The sequence below is a fragment of the Apium graveolens genome, chromosome 6 (genome assembly GCF_009905375.1).
Source record: "Apium graveolens cultivar Ventura chromosome 6, ASM990537v1, whole genome shotgun sequence".
In the NCBI taxonomy this organism is placed as follows: Eukaryota; Viridiplantae; Streptophyta; class Magnoliopsida; order Apiales; family Apiaceae; genus Apium; species Apium graveolens.
The window spans coordinates 50,699,604-50,719,713 of record NC_133652.1 but is presented as its reverse complement, the minus strand read 5'-3'; the positions used below and the strand labels follow the sequence as shown (position 1 = coordinate 50,719,713).

Genomic DNA, 20,110 nt, shown 5'->3' with positions numbered 1-20,110 from the left:
AGTATGATAAGCAATAAGTAAAAGAAACCTTCTTACTTGTCTCTATAGGCTAGGCTGCCTAACTTCCGGCGACTAAATACACACGGCTCTGTTTATCGATTCTATGTCTCTGCCCGATTAGGGTTTATTTTTATGATTATGTTTGTAATGCGTAGCTGGATTATATATAACGTGCTAACTCACCTATTCCTATTAGAATTCTAAGAATTTTAATAAATTAAACCTTAACCACAAAATACACGTTTGTTTTCAACTCTTCTTTTTATATAAAAAAAAAAAAAAAAAAATCTCTCTTTTTGTATTATTATTATTATTATTATTTAAATAAATAAAATTCACGAATATTACACCGCCAAGCAAGGGTACGTGGGCACGTGACTTTGACAGCTATCAACAACCAACACACCAGACAAGCACGGCGCGTGTCAGAGGCCGTTAGGACACTTTGAAGGTGGTCCTCCCCTGGACACATGTAAGCAATCCCCCCAAGCCAGGCGTCCTCCGCTCCCAAAATCCAACGGCCCAGATTTAGAGGTAACTACCCCTAAACCCTACCTTGGGGCTATATATACCCCCAAGGCTGAAGGGTTTAGGGGTTGGAAAATATTCAAACCTTGCACACTCATACTCTCTCATATACTCATACACACACATCAGCCTTTCTATTACATACATACATCTTCATCTTCTCCGAAGCCCTGTTCTTATTCTTACACCGGAGGTGCCGTGGGAGCCAAACCCCCCTTCTAGTGTTGTTTTGCAGGCGCCCAACCAGCAGCCACACCTCTTCTAGGAACGGCGTGGGAGGAGCCGCCCGCTCACCGGAGTTATCAGTAAGCAAAGCACCAATACCCTCACCTGAAGCATCTGATTCAATAACAAAGGGCTTATTAAAATTAGACATAGCAAATATTGGAGTTGAAGTCATAGCTTGTTTAAGTGCGTTGAACGATGCATCTGCTTCAGCATCCCAGCTGAACTTGCCTTTCCGCAAAAGATTTGTAAGTGTTTGTGCTATAACCCTATAATTATGTACAAATTTGCGGTAGTATCATGTAAGACCCAAAAACCCACGTAATTCAGAGACATTGGAAGGACTTGGCCACTTAAGAACTGTGCTGCAATTTTATTTTGATCCACTTTAACATCTTGGGAAGTGATAATGTGGCCCAAGTATTTAAGTTCTTGTTGCCCGAAACTGCACTTGCTTAAATTGACAAAACAATTATGTTGCCTTAAAATGTCAAAAACCATTCGAACTTGTTTAAGATGCAGAGTCCAATTGGAGCTATGAACCAAAATACCATCAAAAAAATTAGCACGGATTTTTAAATATATGGTCAAAAGATCAAGTTTATGATAGCTTGAACGTGGAGGGTGCATTACATAGGCCAAATGGCATAACTAAATATTCATAATGACCGTTGTGTGTACAAAATGCAGTTTTATGAATATCTAGTATGTTTACACGAACCTGATGAAAGCCTGACCTCAAATCCAGTTTGGTAAAATAAGAATCTCTATGTAGTTCATCTGACATATCATCAACAATAGAAATAGGAAATCTATTTTTGATGGTGACTGTGTTGAGAGCTCTATAGTTTGTACAAAATCTGGAGGAGCCATCTTTTTTTGACTAAGAGCACGGGTAATGAAAATGGACCGGTACTAGGTTTTTTTAAACCCCATTTTCAACGTGTCATGAACTTGTTTTTCAATTTTAGCCTTTTGAAAATAGGCATACATGTATGGTATGATGTTGACAGGTTCCGTTCTTTTAAGTTGATGCAATGATCAATTTCTCGGGCGGGGGGCAATTGTGTTGGCTCTTGAAAGATGTCATCAAATTGTCTCAATAGAGGCTCCATATCTTCATGTAAACTTTGTTGGTTCTCTTTATCTGAAGCCTTAGGATCTTCATTGGTTTCCTGGAAGTAAATGGTATACAGAGCTTCCTTGTCTCAATAGAGGCTCCATATCACTTTTTCAGATGAAACTTTAATGGGCTGGTTACCAATTCCGGGCAATGTGTGGTGCTGATTCCCATATTAAAATTTCATGATAAGGTTCTTCCAGTTACACATGACTGTTCCTAATTTCTCTAGCCAATGGACTTCCTAACACCAAATCCAGGCCCACTAATGGTAAGGAAATAAGAGTAAGAGAGAACGGTAAACCTTGAATCATTATATTCACATCTTCAAACTTCTCAAGACATGGTAGTCGGTCACCATTAGTCATTATAAAAATAAACGGTTTAGTTAGAATGACTGGTAATTGCAGTAGACCATCTACTTTGTTACTGATAAAATTATGAGTAGACCCACTATCAATGAGGACCATCAGCTTATATCCGCCTATCTTGGCTGTCACGCGCATCGTCCTAGCTAAAGACCATCCTGCTAAAGACCATCCTGTGAGTGCATTGAGTGTGTTGTGCAAGACATGCCTGTACTAAATTATATTATCTAAAAAAATCAAATTCTTATTAAATGATTTAGTAGATGAATATAAAATTTAAAAGGTAAAATTATAACAAAAATTTAAAATATAATTACTAAAAACAAAAAATAAATGAAATTGCATTGTAGTTGAATCCATATTTTAACGCCACAAAGACTACTCCTTAATTTAGCTATGTTAAAAAAAATTATCCAAGATACATATTCCTAGATCAATGTACTATCTAATTTACTTAAATTTTGACCCATAATTAATAGTTGGTTAATTTTTTAATATAAAAAAACAAAGTTATCTATGAAAATATTAAACAAATCAAATTCATTAACCATGATGCATGATTGTCGCCTGCTTTATATTTCTCATAAATTAGATTGATATATATATATATGTACACAATTTCAAACGATAATTAATCTTCTTCTTCTCTCAAATTTTAAATCTCAATCTCATTTTCTCACTTTATTTTTGGAGGTTATACGCTGATTTTAATTGGGTTTCATTTGTTAATCCAACACAACAAACAAACAGGTTACTAAATCATATTTCTTCTTTTTCAATTTTTTTTTTCGTCTCTTCACTCCTCGGCTATGTAATTTTAGTATTTTTGTTTGTATAGATTTAATATGTTTGTACTATTATTTTTTACCTATATTAGTTTTGATTTAGGAAGGAGATGACGATGGGTTGATTAATTGTGCAACAATGGTTATAGAATCACGAATCAAGGTATGTACATCAACTGTTTGATTTAAATCTCAAACATCTCATTTTTCACTATTTGTTTTGGTTTTTCTTCCTCTTCATGTGTTTTAGTAATATATGTGTGTACATATTATTTGCATATCCAACATGGGTTTGTTATATGTTTCAAATCAGTATTTGACAATTTTTGTGTGTTGATTCTCTTAAGTGAATGTCAAAAGAGCTTTCCTGTCAAGATTACTGTTATTTCCGACGTTTCAGTTTGTAAGATTAATTTTTATTGTCTTTTTTATGATCGTTGGATGAGACGATTTTGTTTAATTTATCTTTTTTCTCATATTAATTATCTCTATATCGTAACTTTGTAGCTTTGATTTTTAAATTTTAATTTTACGAGGTACAATATTAATATGTTAAAAACTTATTCATTTTTGTCTTTTACATTGTATTATTTCTCATTGGTGTTTGAACTCGATTGCAACAATATTATTTATGACTGGATCCGGTGAGTTATCGTCGTTCTTTTTAAATGTTGTGTTATGTTTATGCCTTTAATCCAGTGTCTCCTTCTTTCAATAAGAATGTGTATTGATCATGAAATCTTTACACAACTCCAGGGATCGATGTATGTATTAATTTGTTATAACAAAATCGTTGTCGATCTTGCAGTTGATTTGGAACAATCAATTCGATTGTGAAGATGGATGAGAACAATTCTGGTCAATATAAGGTTAGATTGTTTTAATGATTAGTGAATCATCCATTTTATCACAATTTTGATAATATTACATATATTATTTTTATGTTTAGTAGATTGGTCATTCTTATCTCAATATTTCCATTAATCCGTCTGGTTTTTTGATGTCATCCTCTTTTTTGTTATATCACAAGCGTAATATTTGGCCTTACATGTATCTCCGCCGTCAATTTAAGAGGGCAGTATATGCAAAATCATAAATTGTCTAACATAGCTTATGAAATTATATGATACAAATATTTAATTATTTGTGTTTTTTGTTTTGACTAGGTCGTAGAGGACATATGACCCCATTAAAAAGGTTGTGGCGTCAAGTAACTCTAACTAATTGGGTGAATAACAATGTAAATGCTAGATGCAAACTTATACCGGAATTAAATAGTTGAAAGATCTAAGTTTAGATGTGGATCTTTGTAGTCATTTAATTTGTCATTGCTTTATGATTTTGATTCATGTAAAAGCAATATTGTTAAATAAATATTTTTGAGTGTACCCTCAGAAGTCCATACAAGGCAATTTCCAGTACCAAATCCACATCACGACGCATAAGTAAGCAATAATTTTAATAACACATGCACCACTCCAGATTAAAAGGTACCATATAATTCTTCTCAAATTATTTTATACACACATGTATTTACTTCCTTTTATCATAATTTTTTTTGTGTTTAATTTGTTTAACAAGTTGTATGAAGATGATTTTTAATATTTCATTTGTATGCCATTACATTTTCCCTTCTCACTCTTCTATCCATCTTTTACTTAGATTTATATATTTGTTATCTTTAATTTTTTTGGGTCTTTTTATTTAATTTGATGCACAACTTTAAATGGTTGAACTAATTGTTAACTATGTTTTCTTTTGGATTCATGCAGGAAATAAGGTTTTTGCATATAATTTATGAGAAATGCATACAAGGTTTTTGATTTATATTCTCAGTGATTCATTGATTTTATGATAGTTGAGAAATGACACGGACAAATATTAATTTTACATATTTATGTATTAATTTTTCTATTTTAATAATTTTTACATACTATTTTTATGGATATAAGCCTTTACATATTGTCTTAAAAATGAGAAAATGATTTGTTTGTGCATTTATCGGAGGAGAAATAGGGTCGTTCTTTTTTTTTCTTTTTATTTTTAGATGCTTAAACTTATTTTGTTTTCATATAAGGGTTTTATTGGGTTATAGGTATATGCTCTTAACTTTGATCTAGCAAAATAAATATGAGGACTCCGCAACTCATCAACATATCCCATATAATTATTCTTCAGAGAGTCATTTTGAAGATGGGAGGTTTCGCTTCTTTTTTGCTCCTTTTGGTAATTATCATTTCCGTTAATACATGCTAACTAAAATATGTGATAATTTCCAAGTTTCCTAAGTCGTTTATATATATAGATATTCTTAAATTTCTATTTATGTAAAATTGTCATGAGTTTCTTCTTTATGCGGTATGATATTGTGTAAAATGCAGATAAAAAAAATGTATGTAAAGGCTTATATTCAGAAAATTGATTTTGTGCATCTACCGGAGGAAAAAGAAGGTCGGCCTTTTTTTCAATATTAAGATGGTTGAACTTATTTTGTTTTTATATAAGCATTTGGCTTCGTAACATGTATTTTCACACTATATGTTGTCCTTTTGTTTTGTAAATTAAAAAATAAATATCAAATTTTTAATATTTTGTGGTGATTGGAAAATATATGTAGAGTGAGTTGGTACTGATAAAGTACCAACTACGCCACAGTCGAGATCCAAAGCCATCATGACACCATAATATTCTAAGGCTTTTTGGATATATCTATGATCATGTATGTCAAAATAGTTTGCTCAATCTAGGAAATGTATTACTGTGTAATAAATTACTAAACAATCTCTATATTTGCTGAAAATAGTATACTTGATCATTACATAATGAAAAGAGTAAATCAGGTTTATCTATAGTTTATGTGTACTTGCATCAATTCTTTTTCACATCTAAATGTCGTCTTTTGGTTAAAATTATGTGAGAGTTGTAGGTTTATACTTTTGACTTTGGTCTAGAAAAATAAATATGGGAACTCCACAACTCATCAGCACATTCCATATAGTTACTCTTCAGAGAGTCAATTTAAAGTTGTGAGGTTTTTCTTCTATTTTTCTCCTTTTGATAATTGTTATTTACGATAATACATGCTAACTTATTTTGTTTTTCTATAAGAATTTGGGTTCATATACATGATCCCATCTATTTTCCCATCATCTATTGTCCTTTTATTTTCTAAAAATTAAATGTCAAATTTTTGATGATTGTGTGCTAATTTGAAAGTATATGCACAATGAGTTGGTACTGATGGAGTCTCAGCTACAACACAAAGTCGATATCCAAATCCATCATGACATCATAATATCCTAAAGCTTTTTGGATATATCTATGATTTGTTGGGCTTGCTAAGCAGGCATAACTCCACATTAGTATGATATTGTCCGCTTTGGGCCGAGCCCGCACGGGTTTATTTTTGGGTCACTCCCAAAAGGCCTCATACTAATGGAGTTATCTGGCTTCTTATATACTAGCAAACTGCCCCTCCCACAAATGATGTGGGACAACTCCTAATAATCTCCCCTTTCACACATCGGGCCCGACACATGTCGATTCTGTCTCCTTCAGTGTGACCAGACTCCCCCTCGACCCATACTGAAAGTCCATCTGGCTATCTGCTCCCCCTAGGCCCATACTGAAAGGCCCGTCTGCCTTTTCCTTGAGCCCATTCTGGGGCAAGCCCATCTGCCTCTTCCTAGGTCACTTCTGGAGCCCATCTGAGATTGTTATGGACCGTTTCAACCATAGCTCTGATACCACTTGTTGGGCTTGCTAAGCAGTCCTAACTCCACATTAGTATGATATTGTCCGCTTTAGGCCGAGCCCGCACGGGTTTTTTTTTGGGTCACTTCCAAAAGGCCTCATACTAATGGAGTTATCTGGCTGCTTATATACTAGCAAACTGCCCCTCCCACAAACAATGTGGGACAACTCCTAACATGATCACGTATGCCAAAATAGTTAGCTCATACCAGGAAATGTATCATTGTATAATAAATTACTAACCAATCTCTATGTTTGCGAAAAAGTATATACTTGATCATTTACAAGATGAAAAGAGCAAATCAGGTATATCTATGGTTTATGTGTACTTGCATCAATTCATTTTCACGTCTATATGGCATCTTTTGTTTAAAATGATGTGATTGGGTTATAGTTCTATGCTCTTGACTTTGGTCTAGCAAAATCAATATGGGAACTCCACAACTCATGAGCACATCCCATATAGTTACTCTTCAGAGAGTCAATTTAAACCTGTGTGGTTTTGCTTCTATTTTGCTCGTTTTGGTAATTATTATTTGTGATAATACATGTTAACTAAAATCTGTGATAATTTCCAAGTTGCCCAATTCATTTTTTTATATAGATATTTTTAATTTTCTGTTTTTGTAAAAATTTCCAGAGTTTTGTCTATATGTATGTGGTATTGATGTTGTTTTAAATGCTGATAAAATAAAATTCTATAGGAAGAACAAGATATGTTAACATCAATACATAATATATCATTTTTTCATTATTATATCTTTCTTTTAGAATTGTGTTTCCATGTTTGGGATTTTATCGGGTAATTTTCATCTCTATTTGTGTTTTTGTATATAATTTTTTCCAAATTTATCATCTTTCCAAAGGGCAATGATATATCATCTTTTCGAATATAGAGTAACTTTTAGCCACGGTGAAAACATTAGCGTCTACTGTTATTTGTGGAATTATCCAGCTATAATTGTTGGACAACCACAGTTGATTTTAAAATTCGTTGAACCAACAATTTATGTATATACAGTCCTAAACAAATATTTCAATGGAAGCAAAAACTTAGATGTACACCTTTTTATAGCATTGCAAAAACTTAGATGTACACCTTTTTATGTTTCATTTACAAACTTTAAATTTACGTATTGATCTCGAGCATAAACAATAGATTTTGTGTTTAAACTGTCATCTTTCTTTCTCTGAGGTTTTGCAAGTTATATATAGTCGGACAATGTGATTGTGTTAAAGTTAGTTATAAACCTTTTGATAAGAATAATGTTCACACCAATTTTTTTAGGAAATCTATTGACTTGATTGGAGCATTTGATGTGAGTTCGAGAAACTTACATCTAATTAATCTTTAGCACAATTAAGGTTGATCTAACCTCATTGTTGGACCTTACATGGAAATCTTCTCACTGCTATGACTTAGATAATCAAGTTGCATATGACGGACATATGTTTAAAGTAAAAACTATCATATACCTCCACCTTTTCACGGTGAGTTTCTTCATTAATCCTCTTGTCAATAATAAATCATATATAAAAATTAAATCTAGCTAATTAACATTGGATCTAAATCTTTAATATAGATACAAAAGCATTAGTTATGGGTTGATCCAGTCACAAATGGTTTGAAAGCAGTTCTAATAAACAGAAGTTGAAATTTAATTTTCCAACCCTCATCCTTGAGTTCATGTCCACTAGGAGGTGTAAATAAAAATTATTTATCCAATGAGTAAGGTTCTGCATTAATTCTTGTGTTTAGTACTCAATGGATCCAACCACAAATACTGTGTCCAAATTTCAACTTCATTAGATATTTTGCACAATATCCAAATCCGTTAAAAAATAATTCTCCAAACATGTCAGTTGAACTAAAAATAGTTTTGCACTTCATAATATTGACCTATGTTTTATTATATTTGTGAGTTGAACTAAAAATAGTTAAGAATGTAAATCCATATTTATCTATTTATAATCATATATAGCATCTAATTTTAAGCTATAATAAAGACCAACAAAACTTTTACCTTCTTGACCTATGATTCTTCTTAACCTCTGACTCTTTCTTTTGTAGCTTGAGGTTGTGATGTGATTGTAACCAAGGCTTGATTGTAACCAAGGATGTGATTGTGTTTGTGTCTGTTTTTGCTGTTTATGACCCCAAAAATATGATTATGGTTTGGGTACTTTAAAAACTTAGTGTAAACTGAGAAAATTAACATAGTTAGAGGACATTATTTTGTAAGTTATTTTTCTCTTTCAGAGTTTGCATCATCAAGAAGACCAGTAAAGATTTAAATAATAACAATCTAAAATTGAATGTACACAGTACACCTCAAAATAAAATAATTTTTGGAATGAGTTTGAATTACTAGCCCAAAATAATTTTTTGAATGAGTTTGAATTACTAGCGCGTGCATTACCAGTTTTAAAGGAAATTACCATGACATATGTTAAGGATAAGATGAAGATAATAGCCTCATTAAAAAGTTCTTGCGAGTTCCAAAATCCAACATCTTGAAGAACACAGCTAAACATTGTTATTTTTTTATGTAATGTTAGAAAATTTCTTGCTACAGCAGTAGTAATCGTTCAATTTTTTTTGTCGTGCCAATATTTTTTCCCATAAGTATTTTAAAGTTTAGTTTTGTTTCTTAATACTTATATTCCAGTAGTTTAGTCATTTTAAATATAAAATTGAACTCCATGGTTAATTTGAAAATTTACAAAGTCTATAAATTAGATATAAATTTGGTAAAATTATCATTATTATTTTCCCATTAGTTTTTATGTCAATATTATTACTTTTTTAATCAAAAAATTGACCTAAAAATATTCATGAAATTTTAAAGTAATTTTGATATTAAAGCACATGTATTTTTTCAATAAAATTAGTTGGAGGGAAGGTCAATACCAAATTTATTTTTTGTTAAGTGTGTAACTCTTACTATTACTATGTTCGTGTAAATATTTATTCAAAAATCATAATTTAATATATTAACACACAAGTCAAGAATTTAAATTTTTTAAATTTGGGCTCATAATAAGTTTTCTTTTTGACCCCCATAATAAGTTAATATACTAAGGTAGAGGAATAGAATTATATTTTTTTATCAAATAATTTTGGATAGGTAAAACAAATTATAAATTTGCAACAAGTTTATTCATATTTTACATTTTCTTGAATAATATATTAGACAGCTAAGTACGATATACATAAATAAATAATAAATTTGATTTATATGTATACTTTTATTTTATTTTACTTATAAAATTATTAAGTTCATTTAAATTATGTAGCGAATATTGTGAAGAAAGTAGTGAAGTATGAAACTATGAAAAAGTGTGAATAATTTATGTAATTTACACAATATAACAAAAGATGATGAGGTATACTGTATTTTGATATTGACATCTCTAATATGAATTAATGAAAACCTTCAAAATAATTTAAAAGGGTAGAGATTATCAAAAATAATGATGAATTTTGTTGGCGAGCTTCACCTTTTAAGATAACATTATTATATTTATGGTACAAATCATACAAGTAAATTATTGATAATTAAAATAAGAATGCAATTATTTTGTTTATGTAATTCCCAACAATCTACACAAGAATTACAGGGTTGAATTTAATTTTGGCTTCTTTTTGGATTTTAAGAATGATTCTTCTACCAATAATAACTGTTGATTTGCAATGGTGCGAAAAACAATATAACAAAAATCAAATCACAAAGCAATTAAATACAAGTATTTAAAGATTTTCTGGTGGTTGGAACTTTTCCACCAAAGATATATATTAAGTAGAGCACACAATTGTTCATAACTGCTTACAAGTTGAAGTAGAAGAACTATAGAGAAATTCTTTACAGATTTTGCTTTATCTATTTCTCTAGTTTTTCTTGCTAACTTCGATTCAATTCCTTTGATTCAACTTGCTACCCTGTTTATATATCACCAAGTTGCATGACAGACAAGAGAATAAGACAAATTGTATCTAGTCTAACTTCATGCTTCTACACTTCTCTTTTGTATTTTCAGTATCTTTGAATATCTTCTGTTTAGCATGAAAATGAAAATGCTTCTTTGTTATCTAAAACCTTGAAACACGCTGCCACATTCCATTTGTATCAATCCAACGCATGGCTCTTTTGAATTTGAAGATCCGTTGGAACTTAGATTGAGCTTTGTGAATCATCAGTTGAAATGTCTTTTTGGCAGTTAACTTTATTTCATTTATACAAGATTACAAGGTATTTAATATTTACAATTCATCATCATATCATGCATATCAATCTAGTAGTTAATACAATTTACCATCTAGTTCACTAAGCTATCCAAATGTGCTACTAGTCTTATTGTTACATAAGCTACTCTTTCAACTAATGTTAAAAATGATCATCCGTTGAAAGTTATAAATTCACTTAACTAAAAAATCTACTAAGTTCACGTTATGATCAAGTACACAACATATTTCTAACAGTTTAAATGAATTATCATTATTGGTGAAGACATTTCACATGAATAAAATACTTATTCTTTTCTAATACTCCATGGTTTTTACACATGAGGTGTAAAGAAAACATATCTATACATATATTCTTTAAAATTTATTTTTTTGACTAAAAATATAAAAACTAAACTTTATTAAAAAGAAAATTTTAAATGATATATAGATATGTTTTTTTACTTCTCAAATTATGTGTAGCTACCATCATTGGGAGGAACATATGTGATTTTTATGTTTTTCTTATATAATCACCTTTTGTATAGAATTATTTTAAATGAAAAAATTAATGACAAATCATACATTTTTGGCTTTAAAATATTACTCAACTAATTTCTAAAATTCCATACTTTTGTGTGTTAAAAAATATTTATTTGTCTTTGTAAATTCTTGGGTATTTTATAGTTAACATGAATCCTACTAAATTTTCTTTTATTATTATTTTTTCTTTGGAAATTATCAGTTAAAATACAACTTACTTATATATTCTATTGGTAAATATTTTGAGTAGTAGGCTCTATCTCAAATAAAATATAAAAACAATGTTTTATAATTTTACAAAATTATAGAGCATTTGTTATGTCCTCTTTTATATTATTAAAAATGCAATATAGATCAGGGTCAAGAGAAAATCATGGTTGTATCAAAGTTTTTATATCCAACAATATCGTTTTGCAGAGACAGATAGTAGACCAACTCGGATTGTACTAGAATTCCCGTACATTTAAAAGATTAGCCGGACGTGTAATGCCTTTGATTTATCCTCTTATCAAATATATTGATATTTTCCACGATTATCTTGATTTTTCTTACCGTGGAAAACTGTATCAACAATCTCATCTATTATAATGTTGATATTCTTGTTAAGTTATTAAGTAATATATTATTATTTTGGAAGAGATTACAATTCACAGAGAATATTGTGTCCTAACAAACTCTCAATCAATTAATCAATGATGATAGTGCATAATTGTGTAAAAGTTGAATATATTGTGCAACTCTACTATATTCATTATTGTTCAACGGTACTATATATTCACATGTCTGGACTCCCAACCTATACTCAAATATCAGAAGAACATAATAGAGGTACACATTTTTTATTTCCTCAATTATACCATTAATCTAATAATAACAACAATTATAATAAATCCTGATTAAATAATAATAGGATCTAAATATGATTAATTTTGAGCCAAGTTTACAACCCAAAATATAAATAAATTCAAATTCATTTGATTCCGACATGGAACCGAAAAATAACCTATTGTATATGATCCAACTTATACATGGCCTCCAACAACACGCTTGCTCACACACACACTAACTACCTGCTCTAGCATATGGAAACCTACGACACGGTAGACACCGCTAGGGACGCTCTTGCGAGCGGTGCACCTATGTCTGGCCATCTTCTTTCTAAACTGTCATGGTTAGATTAAAGCAACTATATGAGCAAAAAAGTTCAGCAAGTAACTATATAAACATTTCTATAATTCAATAACATTAGCAATAGCAGTATCTGAGGCATTCTACATTTAAATTTTTTAGGTGGCAGTTCTCTATCTTTGACTATATAAATGTTATGAAGAAAGGTTTGGGCTTTCAAGAATCAAGGCTCAGGATAGGGTGAAAGCCGACATTCATCACAAATTATTAGCAGGATTTTAAAGTTTTTCTCAATAGAAGGAAATAACTAATCAAACTTTGAAACTTATCAATAGCGTAAAGTGAAAGGGTTCACAACATTACAACCAAAACGAAGACTCGAGTTGTTCCATTTCATTTTACTTCATTTTTAAAATAAAAGGAGCAAACTGCTCAAAGAATGTAAACATTTTCTTCTTTAAAGAATATAAAGGAACCCTTGATTGGAATATCTATCTTTTAAGTATAATACGGGTGATCAGCCCGTACTGACCTCCATCTGGTCGTTATGGTACCTATGGCATTATTCCAGCCTTATATTGGACTAGCCCTGCTAGCCTCTTACGTGACTGGACTAATCCCACTAGCCTCTTACGTCTATATCATCCTTTAGAAATTCGTTTGAAAAGGAAAAGAGTCGACTATATTCATTTTAACATTACCGAGAATGCGAAATCATTAGGACTCATTCAAGTCGAAAATCATTCTTACGTTCAATTTAAGATTTCAAGGAAAGTGAATGAACCAAATGTAATCAGGAATCCATACTAGGTGTTGAGCAAGATTGAAGTTGTATGTAAAATTCAACAATACTGGTATGGATAACTCAACAAAGAACAAGGACTTTGAAATAATCTATGTTCCACTAGAATCGGTACAGATTGTTTATTGGAATATACACAAAAGGTTTTATTAGCTGCAATGAAGAAGACGTCAATAGTGATCAGTATGAAGTTCATTAATAGGTTCAAACATCGGAGGAATAAAGTTGGAGTCATTCGAAGCAGTTATCAGGATCAGTGTGAAGACCTCAAAAATTCCTAGTGAAATTGATTATATTTGGTAGAAGACTTAACAGTGGTTTGTACGGGTATAATACGAAGCCCTGAGAGCGGAACTAGTCGTTTGTGAACCAGACCCGTGCACTAGATGTCAGTGATCCGTGAAAGGAAATGGAGTATTATTTTTAGAAATACTGTTAAGTGGTTTAAGTACTCAAGAAGACTGGAAATATTTTAAGGTACGGAAACGTGGAGATTAGAAAGCTTGAAGGTACAGAGAAGTAAAGCTCGAGAATTTATAGGATTTATTTATTCAATAGCTGATTTTTTAATAAATGAATAAATGAAAATCAATTCATTTATTTATTTCATTTTACATCAACAATTAATGTTGAATAAATAAATTAATGTGATTTTTTATTTAAATGAATAAATGAAAATAAAATCATTTATTAATTTAATTTAAAAATCATTACAATCGAAATTTGATTTTTCTCAAATAAAAGGAAGCCACAGAAAACAGACGCATGCGCTTGGTTTCTTAAACAGAATAAACATTCAGTTTGCAATTGTGAGAAAATGGAAGGTTCATGTGTCAAAAGGATTAAAAGAAAATATCACCAATTGTGAACAAAAGAAATCAATTGGCAGCTCGGGAATTTGTTTCTCTATTCGGCGCGTGCCATGCAATGTCCATGCAACTTAATTCATTCATAGTTTAAAAGAAAGAAAAGGAATCAATTTGTGGTGCCAGTTTGATATAATAAAGTAAAGAATTGTTTCTTTTATTTTGTAAGTGTTGTGCGAGTGTCCAGCTCAAGATCTAAGATAATGCATGCATGCGGCAGTTTGTCAAATATAAGAAAATGAAACAACAAATGGCAGCCTCTCTTGCATTCAGCCGCGGGATCCACTCATTATTAAAAAATATAAGAAATTAAAGAATGAGTAGAAGGCTAAGTCGCAGGTTGTGCTTCCATGTAAGTCACAGGTTGGAAAAGAATTAGAATAAAATAGTAAGCAAAAGGAACACAAGTCTTGTTCGCAGGTTATGTACTCTTCTGAGGTCGCAGGTTAATCAAATGAAAAGAAAAATGCAAGGTCACAGGTTAAGTTTGTGACACGTCGCAGGTTATAAAAGAATGAATTCTACTCCTGGTCGCAAGTTTAGCATATTTACAGGTCGTAGGTTACAATTCTTGCAAGCTGTAAATTCAAAATGCATGGACACAATTAAGCCACGTAGTCTCCTTCACTCCTACAGCCTATAATTTTATATAATCAACAACAGCAAATCGAATCTGTATCTTTCCATTTTTTACAAAGTGCGAATCTCTTGAAAAATTATTTCAGCACACTTTGAAAGCTTGATTTGACAAGGAGAGGTCATGTCCAATTTGTTCCACACTATTTAAGGCCTTACAAACTTGTAACGGTCAATATTTAAAACTCTCTTGATTTTATTCATTACCTTTTGATAGGAGCTTTTAGTTTTTAGAGTGATAAGAAGAACCCTAGATTTATAGCTTATTGCTTTGGTTCTTTTTATATTTATTACTTCGGATCTTTGTATTTGAAGTTGTAAGTAAACCTCCGGGTATTTATACTTTTGAATAAAATGAATATTTACCCAGAATCTCTTTGTGTGTTTAATTCGTTTTAATTTTGATATTCCGCTGCAATTAATTTTAGAAAAGCGACGAACATACATTCACCCCCCTCTGTATGTACCCTTTGGACCTAACACTAGGGAACTTGATCAAATGATAAACAGGGTGCATTGGTTCCAAGTTAGGGGAGTTTCAAAGATCAACACATGACAGGGTTCAAGGTTCTCGAAGAATCTAGGCTAATCAAAGCGTTACATAAGGAAGATTATAAAGGTTCTCTTAGGGTTACGAGATTTCAAGATAACAAACAGAGAGCTATAGAATAATCAAGATATGAATTAACAGGGTTACTATAAAAAAAATCCGAACAGGGGTTGATATCAAGTTATTACAAGGAACAATGTTAGGGTTTCTCAAAATCAATACAGGTATATCCGAATTACAATAAAGAGTAACTACTTTATCATGACATCAATAATTTCCTCTCTAGTATTAATTTCACCAGAGACGTCAGAGTTACTTGCCTTAAATCGCTTTCATGCTTAACTGGTATTGAGCTATTGCCACCTTAGATAGCCTTTCATTTACTAGCCTGAATGCCTCCGCTATCCGAATCTACAATGCAAAACAGAACCCCTAATTAGCAACTTATTCAACACTCGACATTTCTCAAAACGCCTAACGATCCCATATCGCGATAACATGTAAAGTATAAACTAAAGTATAATCACAAATACTCTCACAGAGCACATACTTTACTATACCTTTATACTCAAAACTCTATACTTTAGTTATAGATGCAAATTGAATAGCTCGATATCGAAACAACTCATTCCTTTGTTTTTAATCCTAAAATTCAAACCAAACCACATAATACATCAAGTAATTCCCTAATAACTCGACATGCATCCACTTAATCTTACATACAATTATAAAATATCAACATTCAAGGTTAATTTTACAAATTAAACCTATCTTAAATCAATTTATAACAAGAACAATCCTTGAATCCCTTTCCGTTTGAATAAAACTGAACCAAAACACAATTTTGAAACAAAAATCTAACATGCATATAACATTTAACCCAAAAATCAATTGAATCAATCCTACAATCGAATTAACACCACAAATCGAATCAAAACTATGAACAATAATAGTACAAGTCAACTACAACAAATATTTTAACCCAATTCCTTTTAAAACTCAAAAGCAACATTCAAAATTTTCAAAAACCATAACATGCAACACTCGAAATGAATACTTTTGAATTAATAGAGCTCAGTCAAGCATCATGGCTCACCACCGGTTCACCGGAGTTCGTCATCGATGGTGGAAAGGGTTCAGGGTTGCCGAAATTTGGGCCTCAACTCGAAACCTCACCAATATATTTAAAATTTTAGCAAAACAAACAAGCAACACTCAATCATCATAGGACTGCAAAGATTCAAGCCAAAAATACAAGAAATCAATAAGAACTCTTGGCTTCTCTTAAAACCAAACACCAAACACACACCTATAGACGCATGCAAGCAAATATACATACATATAGCATAAGAAGCTTGATTAGTGGAGTGTAATGGAAGATTTGATGAGAAGGAGGAATTATCGAGAGAGAGAGAGAAAGAAGGAGAGAGTTCGAGAGTAAGAGAAAAGAGTGAGAAAGCCGAGAGTCAGTGAAGAAAAAAGAAAAAGGGAGAGAAGGAAAGGAGTATAAATAAAACATTTCAGGGGCAATTCTATAATTTGCACAAATCCACTTCCTTTTATTCCATTTTTAATCTACATAATACTTGTAATATTATAATTTCCCTCATTCTATATTCAAATAAATAAACTTTTGATTTTTGTCCAATAAAAAACAAAAGTATCTCTTCACTAGTATTTATAAATAATTTTTTTAACAAATAAATAATTTGCTATGAATTTTACAAATAACTCCCAATAATAGAATTTAAACTTTATAAAATCATTGTAAAATCTCTAGTCCTCAAAATAAATTCAACTATTATTTTTTAAAAGTCCCTTGGACTATTTTAAAAGCAACAAAGCAAATTTCATACCTTGATCATATTTTTATAATTTTATAAAAATGCTTTAAGATTAATAAAATTCTTAAAATCCCTTTTAAAAATATTTAAAAAAATAAGACCAATCTCGAATTCGAACATGCACACATCAACCAGTATGTAAACACATAGGATCATCACATATATTTCACATTCACACTTTTAAATATTTTCATCCCTTTTTAATACGGGTTCCGTTCAACTTGACGCCCCGACGACACAGCTTAATCCCTTAACCGACTCATCAAACTGGGACGAGTTTCTTTACATTTCCAGTCACTATTTGATAATAATGAAAATTAACCACAAAATCATTTAACCTTTTATTTATTCAAATAATTCCATAATTACAACAGAAAATTATACTTTATTCACTTAATCACGTCGTGAAATTCCCAGTCGCTACAATATGAATCAGGATCAGAATATGAATCAGGATTTCTCAGCATCAGGATCAGTATCAGGATGTGAAGATGTAGAGTATATTGTTTCATATATATTTTTTTTAACAATTTTTTTAGAATTTTGCAGAATACACATATGCTTGCAATTGGAAACATTTTTAATAAATGATAGAAATATAACGACATGACATTATTTGACTAGATAATGTCATGTCGTTATATTTCTATCATTTATGCTAATATGTTTGTACATAAAAAAATTTGAAAATTAGTTAACTATCATTAATTTTTATTTTAGGATATTGCGCCAAGTTTTTCTTGTGGGTAATTTATCACAAATATTCAATCATTGTACGAGGGAGAAGAAGGAGAATTGAAAATTGTTATTTTGGCATGTGTCAGAATCAATGTTTACCAAAGTACATAATACTAATTTTTCCAATTTATCAATTTTTTAGTTGATATATAATGGATTTTAAATAATTCTTCCTTTAAAATACATTACTAACTCGATGTCCTTACTAAAAAAGACATAATTTGAATCGGTAATCTGCCACATACAAGTATTTTTGTTAATCTTGATTATCCAAATTTTGCGTCAGAGGTACACACATATAATTATATAGTTCAATTTATTTAATATAATGTTCATACAATTAAATCTAAATTTTGTTTTCCTAGTGCTAACTGAGGCTTAAGCAAGATCTGCACCCGTAGCTCAGACTTTATGATATTTAACATTTTTTCATATTTATCTAAAATAAGATTGGTCGAATTTTGGACTAACTGTGGTTTTTGTTCGAAGCACAATTATCTATTGTTTTTCGTTCTATTATGTTTTGGATTTTGGTTTTAAATAATATCCGCTTAAACCTTGTGTAACAAGGCATTAAGAGTTGAAGTGGATTTTCTTACATTTCTCATATTTTCATAGTTCTTACATCTGCTTATATCTATATTCATGAAGATCATTGATATTTCAGTTTACTCTGTCATCTTGTGCAGACCAACACTCTCCAAACACACACTTATCTTCAACCCAATGTATCAAGACTTCCCACTTTCTAGATCCATGCTTTAAACAAATGTTCGACAATTCTTTTCATTTATTGTACACAGTTTCCAAATCAATAGGCAATTCCTGTTCAAGTAAATACATAGGACATTACATTAAAAAATAAAAAACCATGTTTATACATATAAGGTTTATAATAAACTTATCGATGGATTAAGTGGTCAGCATATTCTCCAAGTCCTCCATACTTGCATATTGTCTGATCACCATCAAAGATTGCTCAACATCAAGTCTCATAACATTCTAGTGAATACAAACAAGGTATTTTTCTGTGACATCATGGTTACAACAATATAGAAACTCATCTATCATCCAATTGTTGTAGTTTGCTTTGTCAAAAAAAATCCAAAGGCTCAACTAATGGATGAGTAATTCAAACCGACATATGGTTGTAACGGTTCACAGTAACGTTCCCATATCCATAATAATCAAAAACAACAACTAAATATATTTTTAAGTTATAAAATCTCATAAATGCTTAAAGTTCGCAGATTTTCTTTCTATACTTATCATAATTCACGTTTCAAACAAATTTCTTGCACATTAGGTGTAATTGGGAATGAAGTTTATGGCCAAATTTATGAATAAAAGAAGATGGAACCCTATGTAATTTTAGATAGATTGCGCAGTTAAGTACAATAAAACTTAAGTTTCTTAATAAAGTTTAAATACAACCACTCAATCACTTACAAATGTTTCATCCTCATCTCACTCAATATTTGCAGTAACAAAGCTCGCATACGATTTTCGTCCTCTACCTACATTTAAGATTGGTTACTCAGGTTTACTTAAACTCCACATATAGTACTCCACAAGCAATGGAAAAAAAAACTAATCCTCATACCTTTGACTTCCTGAAATTAAAATTTGAAACTCAAACCCAAATGAAATATATTCAAATCTTAATATAATTTGTGATCAGTCTACTAACTCTAAGCACTATTAAAATAAATCATGAAATCGAATCAATATTCATATACCTCGTAACTTACACATGCAATCAACATCAATACATGGACGACTTTTGCTCAAATCAAATTTTCATTAAATATACTCAGATAGTAGATTGGGAATATAATTATAGTACTAACCAAACTCTTAAACATAAACCCTTAAAAATAAGTGATGACAAGTACATGCAAAATAGGATCGAGTTACTAACCTTCATAAACTTTTCATAATATTCGGATTTCGATAGTTACTAACCTCCATAAAATAAGCAGAAGATTGTCACAATAAAGAT

At 30.9% G+C, this 20,110-nt stretch overlaps 1 protein-coding gene across 1 annotated transcript in view; it reads right to left on the bottom strand.

The window, feature by feature from the left end:
• Nucleotides 1-20,110, bottom strand: part of LOC141665026 (uncharacterized) — a 49,165-nt gene that overhangs the window by 8,016 nt on the left and 21,039 nt on the right. The window contains exons 4-5 of the mRNA XM_074470982.1: nt 2,081-2,454; nt 773-1,022 (exon numbers count right to left, since the gene is read on the bottom strand). Coding sequence (XP_074327083.1) covers nt 773-1,022; nt 2,081-2,454 — 624 coding nt within the window. The remainder of the gene's footprint in view (nt 1-772; nt 1,023-2,080; nt 2,455-20,110) is intronic.